The sequence below is a fragment of the Coturnix japonica genome, chromosome 4 (genome assembly GCF_001577835.2).
Source record: "Coturnix japonica isolate 7356 chromosome 4, Coturnix japonica 2.1, whole genome shotgun sequence".
Lineage (NCBI taxonomy): Eukaryota > Metazoa > Chordata > Aves > Galliformes > Phasianidae > Coturnix > Coturnix japonica.
In genome coordinates this window covers 40,902,716-40,914,777 of record NC_029519.1, presented here as the reverse complement: position 1 = coordinate 40,914,777, position 12,062 = coordinate 40,902,716, and the positions used below count along the sequence as shown (strand labels likewise).

Here is a 12,062-nt window from a genome sequence, read left to right as displayed (position 1 = left end):
ATATGAAGAATTTCCAACTTAACGAAAGAGGAAAGCCCTTTTTAAGAAACAAAGCATGATTGGGGAAATATGATTTCTGCTTATTTGCAATGTAAACATTAAGTCTGTCATTAACTGCAGTTTGGTAGCCAGATGTTTTTCTGGAGGAGCTAAGGAAAATGACATCTGTTTTTGAATAACAGAAAGATAGGACAAAGGTCCTTAAGCTTATAGAACTTCATGGGTTGTTAGTAAGGCTGCTCTTGCCAACAGGCCACATCTTTAGGGTTCGGTACACTCCTAAATTCCTACTGAAGCACAACATGACACAGACCTTGGATTCTGAATAGAAAAGGATGTCCAAGTGCTGAATAATAACTAACAATGGATGCTGCCAACCAACATGAAGAATTGCGCAGCCTGGAAGAACCTTCACATTTCCTAAGCGTTAGCTGTATGGGATGCATTTATTTACACTTTATTTGCACACCCTCACACACAGGAACTGCAGTTCTGCAGTTTGTGACTGTGCCTCTGGGTGGCCTCTGCCAGGGTTTGGTAATTGCAGCACAATACAATTCCATGATTTTTGACTTGAAGTAGTAGTCATAAATTATCTTGTCTTTGAAAAACACCTTTTTATTATTCAGTTTTGTGCCTGGCAACATTTCCATTCTTCTGCAATAATATATTTAATTTTCTTCCAAAAAGCAGGCAGTGGCATTCTGAGATAAGATATCTGGGACCCAGCCGTGCATACTAAGAAAATGCTCAATATGAATCACCAATGTAATATCACATGCTAATCCTTTGGTAGGGCACCATCATTAGTCCTTATTGGACAGTTTAAACAATTTGATGCCCCAGATGGAATATGTCAGTGTTTCTGCATAATGAAATTGAATTGATGCTTTATTGATGGCACTTAAAGAAACCTTCAGGATGCATTTTCAGTTTGCGCAGAGAGTGTTTTTTCAAGCTTCTACTCAGATTGAGCTTTAAATAATTTCCCAAAAACAGCTACCAAAAAAACCATTTAATGTATCTTCAGATGTTTTTTTCACCTGTATTCTGATAACTTGCTTTACTTTCCACCTGCCTTGAACAAAACACTTTCTATGCAAAATACTTGCATCCATGAACACTTAAAAATCAGATGATTTTAGAAAACTTTTCATTTTTTACCAGCAGAAAAGACCAGCTTTATCAGTTCTCCGTTGATTCATTCATCAGGTTTGTTTCTGAATTGTTTTCTAAATTTGATAAGCCACTTTAGTTACAATTAATGCCTTAATCACATTAGACAGAGTTTCTTCTTTAACCATTAAATAAGTTGTCTTGATCAGGAAATGTCCTATAATTATGACTTCCACTCAAAGGGAGAGTAATTGACATTCATAAACCATTCTGTAGGCACTGTCCTGTCTTGCAGATTTCTGGGACTGAAGTGCTATTATTTAAGATCAAGTACCCTCTATGTCTAGCAAGAGATGCAATTAAATTATTCAGCCTCTTATTAAAAAAAGGAAAGTCTTTTCATTAGCCACCTTCACAGTGAGTACTGTAATTATACAACTGTACCCAGAAATATAATTTTTGAAATAGTTATACCTGTGCTGTTATGTGCTGCCTTTTCACCCTTCTTAAAGGATGCCACGGTGTGTGTCAGGACACAGCATCTCACAACTTCTTCCTTGTTGCTTTACGTGCTTAGCAGAAGAAAGCTTCTCAGCCAACACCTGATACCTCATTGTGGTTTTCGTTTAGTGAGAAACTCGATCTATTTGAAAAATAGTGAGCTATCAGTATGAGGAGTTAATCTCATCTTAGTTCTCCTGTGCTTTAAGCATGCTGAACCTCAGGGCTCTCCTGCCATTGCTGAAAAATCAGCCATCCTTTTCATTTCCCAGTGATTCAATGCTTTGGCCAACTTTCAGTGGCTATTTCTCTCTCCTAATCTTAATTGTATCTTGTTTCCTCCCATATTGTCTTCTTTTTCAAGCCAAGTGATTCAGAATGACCTGATGAGTACAAACAGCAGTTTCCTCTCCTCACTGCTCTTGCGGTTTGGTTGTGGCTGCTGCTGTTGCTTCCCTCTGTTTCAGAGGCATGCCTTTGCCACTGTTCAGTTCCTGTCACTGTATAAGTAAGAAACATTCTTACCTCCACTTCCACACCCTCTCTTACATGTCTCTTTGCTTTGTATTCCCTACATTATACATTTTATACCAATCCAGTCCCTGTCTGTAAAGAAACCTCATTACCAAGAATCATTAATCTTAGCATTTCTGGATGAAACTTCTTCATTGGAGTTTTGTCATCTCTGTTAGAAGAGATTAAACAAAAAGTGTTTAATTAAAAAACAAAAAAAAAAAAGCCTCAAAAGGTAATAATGTTGTATTCCTTATAATAAGTTCCCTTTTAAAACAGAATGTGCAATGCAAAAACGGTGGAACAATCAAGGACTGGTCTGTCAGAGCTGAGCTGTTTGCGGGACAAGTCACCAGGCAACTGAGATGCTGAGTTCTTAGGAGTGCTGCCTGTGTCTGGGATGTAGGAGGAAGTTAGTGGAGAAGCACTAATGGAAGACAGAGAATTAACCCATGACAACATAAAAAGCACTATAATAAGGAGTACTGTGTGATGAATGTAGTCCTTATAGGTTAAGAATGAGATACGATAGCGGGGAGATGTGCTGTGATGGGGCTGGTAAGATAAGTTTAAGAATTTACCATACTGTGAGTGAATGCACACGTTTGGTATTCTGTGTGGGAGATTTGATCTCTACCTGTGCTGTAGATCTTTGTATGCAAAGACACTGCCTATTTCTTAAATGTAGGCTTCTGTGACTCTCCAGATGTACACAACGAAGTCTGTGCCTATTAAATCCAAAGCAGAGGTTTGGTAAAGTCCACAACTGTGGCATTTGGATCTTCTAAGTGAATTGCAGCCATTCACTCAGGAGGATAGGAGCTAAATGGTTCTGCCAGCTGTACAGACACACACTTTCAGAGCTGACAAGAACACTCGTGGGACTTTGCCTTCTTTCAGAACTTGCATTTGTATAATCTCATCATCTGACCTTTTGGTCAAATGGTAGCTTCAAGATATTCATATTTTGGACCCTGATGGAACACTGAGTGTCTGCTGCCCACAGTGTGCTGACCTCCTTCCCAGCCTCTTTGTCTGGGATGGAGTGGAGACAGCAGGACCCTGGGGAGCCATTGTCACTGCCAGCACAGAATGATGGCTCTGTTGCATCCTGTACATCCTTGAGCATGATGCCAACTGCAGATGAGGAAACAGTTTTTCAGTCTTTCATCTAATTCTCTTCCTCACTTGCTTCACACGTGCAGAGTCGTTTTGTTGTCTTCAATAGCCTTGAATCATGGCACACTTAAATGCTTATCTCTTCCTGTAGGCATTTCTGTGCACTTGCAAAGATGGATGCTGATATTGAGGAAAAGCTCCTCCTCAGCTGATGCTTATTAACATTCTCTGAGATGGCTCTGATTGTCCTGGAGATGTAGATGAGAGCAATTGAGATTAAACTGCCATTAGTGGGTTTTATAGAAGCTAAAAGATGGATGTGAAGTGCTGAGCTCTAAGAAGTCCTTCTGTTGAGAGTTTATCAATAATAGGGGGGAATGGTGTTCAGAAACAGATGTCCAGTTAAAAGTAGTCAATATCCTTTGTTCATGGGGTAAAAGTGGATAAATAAACAGGGATAATATCAGGAAACAATTCACCTCAAACTACAGAAAATAGCGTTGTAATTTTGTTGTGCTTTCTTATCTCTCTTTATTGCTGTATATGCTTTGAAACAAAGAAGAAGGAAAAAAAGAAGAATGCAGCAAGTGTATGAGCCCCATTCTTTTATTCAGCTGATTGTTAATGAAGAGCTTCTGATTTCTTTTTAATGAAGATTTCTGTGTTTTTGAGGTGGTGGTATCCACCAAATATGAATGAAGGTTGTCTTCTGGGTGTGTGCGTGCTCCATTGAGAGCATGCATTTATTTGTTTAGGGTAAAGTCTTTCTAGCTGAACTTTAGTAGACCATTTCCTTGTCCTTGTTTCAGAAGCGACTGTTGAGTTGACTTGGAAATGGTTCATAATTTGCTTATTTGTCACTTTATATGGAGATCTGATCAAATGCAATTAATGCAATAATGCTGTTGATTCATTGCTTTAGGGATTTGATTTAAATATTGATCACAACAAGGAAAAGTACATAGTTTGTCTTACAGTTCTTATGAAAGTAAGCATTCTCTCATTCTAAAAGTCTGTGTTACTCACGGGAGAGCTGCTTGTTGAAACTACTGTGTTCTGATCAGACTGTATAAGCTCCTGTTGGTCAGTATTGCTTCAGCTACTGTTGGAATGACTGAAGGAAATGCAAACAGTAATTATTCAATTAATTAAGACTTCCTTGGATTACAAGTACCTGCCTGTTGGAGCTGCAGCACTTCAGAAACCTACCTGTATCAGTGTGAGGTTTCTAAGGCCAATCATTCACAGGTTCTGCCCAACTTGGAAAGAAGTAATGTTGATGTGTTTAGGATCTTCAAATCATGGTGGCAAAAATAACTTATCCTATTAACATCTGTACCAAATACTTTGCTGGTGAGGAGGTAAGTACCTCCTGTTGGTGATGCCAACAGGCGATGGTTCCCCGGGTCTCAGCAAGGTACATTCCCCGGCTTAAAAAATGCCCCTGTATTTGTTCTTCCAGAAGAGCTGGCTGTGATTCAGGCTTTCTAAGCAGTGCAGTGATTATGCTGACACTTCCCTAACATTGGTTTTGCAGTAACGGATGTTAATGCTGAATATAGTCTGCATTGTTCTGATAATGACATCAGGATAAAACATGATGCAAATGTGTTAGTGTAGCCAGAGGGAGCTGGAATTATTTCCTGCCTAACATTATTCAAATAAAGCTGCTCAGTTCCAGGTCTGGTAGGAGTAGCTGAGCAAGCTGGATTTATTCATCTGTCTGCACATAGCAGTAGGAGCTTTGAGACTAAGGCTGCACAGTGCAAATCAGATGCTAATTTTCTTTCTTTAGATGGGAAAAATCTATACCTCTTTCAGAGTTATTCCACTCTTTAACCTTGGATTTAGCACTTGTGTCAGTGTGGGTATGTTTCTTCCTTTCATCATTTGGGAAGAGGCGGGATCCTTTGCCCTGTGTCTGATTAATGAGTAAATGCAGCGTTTCTAATTGTTCTTCTGAAATGAGATTTTCTGTTTGAATGCATGGCTGCAGCCAGGACATTTCAAAGCCTCTGAATGAGGCAGCTGGGGTTAACCAACCTGTCAGTGACCACGGGCGCTCTGGCTGGATAACCAACAGAAAAAGGGCATTCATTCATCACAGGGCAAACCAAAGAACCCCAGTTATTGGCGGGATCAGTTCTCTATTTTTATTGCCAGCTTTATGGAACACTGGAATTAGGTATTTTTAAAATGAAAGAAATCATATTCTTCAAAGAAACTTTTTGTTTTTCCTTTTCCCGTCAAAATTTGCCTTAGTATTGTTCAGTCACATAACATGGTTGATTATTCAGATTTATTGAAAAAGCAATTTACATCAGAGAGACTAAGAGAATTCAAACATTGCATTTGTGAGCATTGGAAATGAATGCAGAGGAAGAGAGAGGCACATGAGGCAGCAGATGTACATTTGGGCTCTATTTCTCTTCCTCAGAGTCATCTGGGGAACATGGACTTCCATGGATGAATCATCCACTGCTCCAGGACAGTTCTATGACATGCTGAACTTCTGTGTCCTGTGCTCAGCATGGCATAGGGTGGAATCCTCAGTTACAGACATGAAATCACAATGTTTATCTCATAGTCAGTATATATTTTACTCCATTTTCTTTGGTGAACAAAGGATACCAGCAGATATCAAGTGTCCGTAGTGTCAGGTGATGCCTACACATACAGGCAAGGTTACAGCTCTGTAGTTCTATCTTCTATGCAGTCATGACAGGTTTGTAGTAACTTGTATTAATTATTTTTTGTGAAAATAATTTGTTTTCTAGGGTCTAACATAATGATAGGATCACAGGAATGGCACTTCTGGTTCCTACCAAACTGGTGAACTTTCCTCAGCTACTGAACACTGCAGCCTAAAATGGCAAGGATTTATGTTTTAAAATGGAACTGACTGTGTTTCCTCAATATTCTGATGTTTTACAGCTTGGGTTTCTGTCTTCCTTCCCAACCCCCTTCCCTTCTGCACAACAGGGATTTGGGAAACAAGTGGATGTGTCATACATTGCCAAGCATTACAACATGAGCAAAAGCAAAGTTGACAACCAGTTCTACAGCGTGGAAGTGGGTGACTCGACCTTCACTGTTCTCAAGCGCTACCAGAACTTGAAACCAATTGGCTCTGGGGCTCAGGGAATAGTTTGGTGAGTATCAGCACTTTCTCTTTGCTTTTAAATAGGATTTGCCTTTTGCATTTCTTCACAGTTTGCTAGTTGCAGACATTGTCTACCATTGCAAAAATGAACATTGGGCAACAAACATCCTGAGGCAAAAGGAGTCTGATAAATTCTGCTGCTGGTGAGGATGTTAGCATGGGGTTTGTTTCTCCACATAGTAAAATGCAACTAGCAAGAGAGAAGGAGAAAAAGCTGAATGCAGTTGACAACTGTGATGCTATTTCCAGGGACAGTGCAAATTGCATCCCGGGCAAATCCTGTAATTTCAGTCTTCGAGCAGTGAAAATCGAACAGAAAATCAATGTTGTTGGGTTTTTTTTGTTTGTTTTTTTCTTTTAAAGGCAATTAAGCTAAGTAAAATCTTCAAAATAAAGTGAATTTCTCTTCTATACTAATAGTTGACAGGAGATGTTCAGAATGCCCTGGGACAGAAAATAAAATGAGAAAACAAGAAAGCTGAAATACAAGTACTGCCAGTTCCACCAATGACTGAGCAATACTTTGAGGCCACAAAAGACAATACAGTTTCATGGGACAGATGGAGAAGTGTTATGTGACTGATAGGGCAAATGATCATTTTTGTTTAGCATGTGCCATGTTGTAGTCTACCTGCCGTGAGCCGTAATTTACCAGAAAAATACTAAGCTGAGAGCAGCACATTAAGAACCAAAGATAAAGCAAGAACTTGGTGAGAACCTTCACAACTTACCCAGCTTTTTGAGACTGCTTTAGTGTAGGAGCCGTTATTTATGGAGTAAAAATAGTTGATTATTACTGCTAAATGCCAACTCCGCATTGAGGACAGAGCTGTTGCCAGCAGTTGCAGCAGGTGTCCAGCTTCTGAACTTGTCCAAATCTTCAAAGCTCATAAGAAGCTTTTCTTGCACTGTGAGAGTTGAATGCTGAGAATGGTTTTCTGCCTTGCCTGACCACAGAATTGCAGTGCCCACATCCTCAGAAACTGGGACCTGTTTTGTAGTAGTTTATCAATAATTTGCTATCAAACCCTTCAGTACTGATTAGGTGCACAATACACATTCATCTTCTGTGTCAGGAGCTGCCTCAGCACTCACTTCAGGACCAGATTCCATCTATTAGCAGCAGCATTGCTTTCACTAACCTGGAGAAGAGACCCCCCCCTCAGTGCCTCCATCTTGTCTTACGTGATTCTACTGGTAGATTTCAGCAGGGGAATTTGCATGAGCAGTAATACCTCTCATGGAACAGAAATGGGCTGCTGGAAGCAGGGACTTGGGCTTAATTTGTTACCCTGAAATTTACATCAAGGACAAAAATCATTTTCCTGTTGTGGAAACATTACAGTAACAGCATAGAATTATAAATGTTACTAATTAAAAGAGTTACTACTTCAGGGGGAGAACCATTTTGAAGTGTTGATAAGTGTCTGTTCAAAAAGCATCTTGGACATTGAGCTAGAGTGTTCTCTGCTTTTTAATGTACGTAGACAAGTGATTGTTTGCTCCTTCAAATGACTAAACTCTCACACAAAATCACTGGTAAATGGTGATCCAAATTATGGTTATCTGTATCAATTCATGAGCCTGACATAAATTTGATTTTTCTTTTCCTTGTTTTTGTTGTTGTTGTTTTTTAACTGGAGCCAGCAAAGGCTCGTTAAGTAGCTGTAATTACTCGTAAGTCTTGGTAAATTTATTTTCACATCTGGCTAAAATTTTTCTCTGCTAAATTGTTTTGTTTCATGTTATTTACTGTTTAAAAAAGACAGTTTTAATGCTTGCTTTTACCTTAAAAAATCTGTCTTAAACAGTTGTTGGGGAAGAATTTATTTATTTTGCTTTCCATCTGCACAGCTGCCAGAGATAGGATAGTTAACTTGAAAGATTTTTTTTTTGAGCTTATTGTGAAATAACATTTCATAGCAGGACCCAGGGCTGAATTATGGTCCTTGTTACCAAAATAAAGCAGCCGTATAAATTCATAAATAATTTTGTAGGTGAGCAGAGTGTTTCAATACAGTTCATAGAGAAAGGAGCCCAGATTTTGGTATGTGTGTCCTGTCCTTTAGTGGAGATCTTGGCCTTGCCTTTCACAATCAGCTTTCTCAGAGTAGTTCACAGGCACTCATTATTCTCTCTTACTCCTGCTCCCCAAAGCTACCTGTTCAGACAGCCACACTTCTGCCCATGATGGAAGATTTTCTTAGGGAGCTGGTAGATCGTCAGTGCTAACCTTGGTGTTTCAAAGGAGGGACTTCCTCTACAAGCGCCAGTGAAAAGGCCCACGTGTGGGACCTGTGATTTCATTGTGCTAAGACGCAGCATCAGCTGTTGGTGAACAAAAGCTGCTCTCCGATGAATTGGAAAAGGCATCAGTGTTACTAATTGACTCAGTGCAATGAATTCCCATATTTGAGTCTTGAGGTAGTTGGGTACCTTCTGTTTGATGGAAGGCTAGGGAAGAACAGAAGTTGAGATCCCAGTATCTCAGAGTAAACACCACTGTACAAAGGATTATTGGGATTGTTTCCTCTTCCTCCATAGTGGAGGACGCAGCTGTTGTGTTACATGGTGGACTGGGAATGGATTGTTCCCAAGGGCTTGCAAAGGCGTTGCAGATTTTAAGTTGGTACTTTTGTATCTCCTGCCTTGCCTGAGAAAGAAAAATTCAGAAAAAGTGAACAAACAGAGCAGAAGGTGAAGATTGGATGTAAGCAAGGTGTTTTTTGCACAAAGGGTGGTGACACAATGGCACACTTGACCAGAAAGGTGGTGGATGCCCTGTCCTTGGAGATGCTCAAGGTCAGGTTGGATGGGGCTCTGAGCAACCTGATCTAATTGCAGATGTTCCTGTTTATTACAGACGAGTTGAGCTAGATGACCTTTAAGGGTCCCTTCCAACTCAAGCGATTCTATGGTTCTGTGACTGTCCTTTTTAAAGACGTTGGGTGATGAATTAGTGTGAATTAGCTCAGACATTTGTCTGCTGAGATGTTTTCAATGAATGTCCTTGAATGATGGATGCAGAACAGTTCGTTATTGAAAGATCTTGTTTTTAAACTCCTTGGACTTTGTGTTTCCATGAAGTATAATGCTTTATGAATGGAATAAGGATATTTTTGTCTTTGTTTTTATGGTGTCCCATTGTGATCAACCCAAAAGAGAGCAAAAGCCACAAATCCACTATAATGTCTCACATTTCTTACTATCGCTGTTAATCAACTGTTCCTCTTTGGGTACATATTGGTGTGCTCCTGATGTAGGAGTAGTATAACTGGGAACTACAGAGTGGAGAAGGAGAAGACATTTCAAGATGGACATTGCCAACTTTTTTTTAGTATGCTTGTAAATTTTTGTTGGCTTTGTAACTCAGCTTCCAATACTGCTGTGCTTTCTGCTCTGTACGCAGTCAGTAGGGTAACGTGAGTGAAAATCTACAATACACAGGGATTCATAGGAAAAAAATATGGGATTTTGAAGAGTTGCTCTGGTGCTTCATGTTGTCATTGCTGGAACATCAAGAAGTGATTTGGTGGAGTTACCCTGTAGGAAATACACTCCTGTTTTTCTTGCTGTAGCAAAAGCCTGTAGCAAACCTTTCCACATTGATGGAAAAGAGAGTAATCAGGAATGGGGCCTGAGGACTGATTTAGTCTGAGAGTATTTCTAATATGCATTTATGAAATGCAGAAGCTGGAATTTGTGTCATCATATTTGAGCGACCAAAATAAGTGGTTCAAACTCCTAAGAGGTGAAAATTATCAAAATATGTGAAAGTTGTGCAAAATGTTTTAAAACTAAAAAGGAGAATTTGAGAAGCCCATATTTAAGACCACTTTGCAAACCCGAGTCTGTATTTCTTCATGCATTCAATTTTTTAAACTAAGCATACATAACAATTTGTTTTCCTTATGAAAAGGAAACGAGAAAGAAATTTTGAGAAATAGTCCTGCTTCCAGGCATGTAATTGGACCTGGATGATATGGTCTAAAGGAATGATTAAATAATTTGATTCCATTAGAAAATGTGATAAGGAAAAGGCTAAATTAATTCTAATTGAAAGTGGGGAATTGTTCATTGAGATACTTGGTGAACGTGTCCTTAATCATGATAGGAATTGCAGAAGCCTCTCTGTTGTACCTGCTACACCAAGCTGCTTTGTGAAACTATTCGTCTCCACCAGTTCTCATTGTGCTTTTATTTAATCTTTTATTTCTACCCCTTGAAAATAAGTGTTAGATTCCTATGAAACTGGATGTCAGAAGTAGTGGTGCATGCTCTTCCCTGCTGATGTGGTACGTGGTTCCTTTCACTTGCTTCTTTCTTCTCACTAGACAATCTCTCCTTGTCCCAGCATTTTTCTCAAGGAGAGGAAAAAATGGAAATAGCAGTCTTGAGGCTCAGGAATTTGCCATAGGAAAAGAAGGAGCTCCTCTAACATGTATGTCCCCTGTGTTTGTCATGATTGCAGCGCTGCATACGATGCCATCCTTGAGCGAAACGTTGCAATCAAGAAACTAAGCCGACCATTTCAGAATCAAACCCACGCCAAACGTGCTTACAGAGAGCTGGTCCTCATGAAGTGTGTGAATCACAAAAATGTAAGTCTTATGCATGGAGTCAGACTGCTGTTTTGGTTTGATCAGAAGAAAACTCTTCTTTTGGGGGTCTTTTTTAATTTAAAAATCGGAAAAAGAGAGAGAGAGAGAGATTTGAAAAGTAAACTGATCAAGGGCTGCTTTTTCTCTGATGATGTGTGGCCACATAGGTGAATGGGTTTCTTTCATGTACATCTGTGAAGGCTGTGCCAAATGGGAGCCCTGATAGGATAGCAGGGATGATGGAAGGAGAGAGAGCAGAGCATGTTTTTCTCTACTGTTTCTCTGTAAATAGGGAAGTGGTGGTTTTGTGGAGGCATTTTATTCTAAATATTACTGACTTCTTCCTGAGCCATAAAGTGTTGGTATTAATTGAGCAGTGAAAAATAGAGTTTATCTTTCAATGCATGCTTCAGAATGAGTTTGACTGCTTCGCCTTTATCGCTTCTATTCCTCCTTTTGTTTTGCTCTGTTTTTCAGATTATCAGTTTATTAAATGTCTTCACACCACAGAAATCTCTAGAAGAGTTCCAGGATGTGTAAGTAATACAGGAAATAATTAAACCAAAGCTTTTGAGATGGTGTTTTAGTGTACCGTTAATGCAATAACTCAGCAGAACACAGAGGTGATGAGCCACCCTGAAAAATGTCCATGTGTAGTCTGCACTGTGATCAGACAGCTATGTGCATGCCTGTGTTCAAAGCATCTATAAGGTGCCAATACTGGGTTTCTGAAGTGCTGCAAGTGTGCAGCAATTTGCTCTGAAGTAATTTCCTGTAAGAGTGACAGAAACATCCTTTATGTTTGCTCTGTAATAACCTGGCTGTCTTTAATTGCTTGCCTGGTTGACTCATACTCAATGCAGAGGACAACTGCATCTCTGCTGGGCATTGTACAGATGCACAAGCACTGCTGTGCAGATTATGGAGCTGCACCAAATGGAACTACAAATAGTGTTGTGTAGTAATATTCCTTTTAGCTTTCAGTCCTCCCCATATCTTGTAAGTGTGGTATTGAAATGTATTCCTCTTCTGTAATTGGATATCAGCTG

The 12,062-nt window shown here is 39.6% G+C and overlaps 1 protein-coding gene across 21 annotated transcripts in view; it reads left to right on the top strand.

Annotated features, from left to right (window-relative positions):
• The window catches only part of MAPK10 (mitogen-activated protein kinase 10), a 90,627-nt gene that overhangs the window by 52,136 nt on the left and 26,429 nt on the right, over nucleotides 1-12,062 (top strand). For 11 of the 21 annotated variants that reach the window (XM_015861663.2, XM_015861661.2, XM_015861680.2 and 8 more), the window contains 3 exons: nucleotides 6,184-6,401; nucleotides 10,884-11,013; nucleotides 11,491-11,549. In XM_015861663.2, coding sequence (XP_015717149.1) covers nucleotides 6,184-6,401; nucleotides 10,884-11,013; nucleotides 11,491-11,549 — 407 coding nt within the window. The remainder of the gene's footprint in view (nucleotides 1-6,183; nucleotides 6,402-10,883; nucleotides 11,014-11,490; nucleotides 11,550-12,062) is intronic. The other 10 variants (XM_015861673.2, XM_015861672.2, XM_015861674.2 and 7 more) reach the window with 1 other exon arrangement.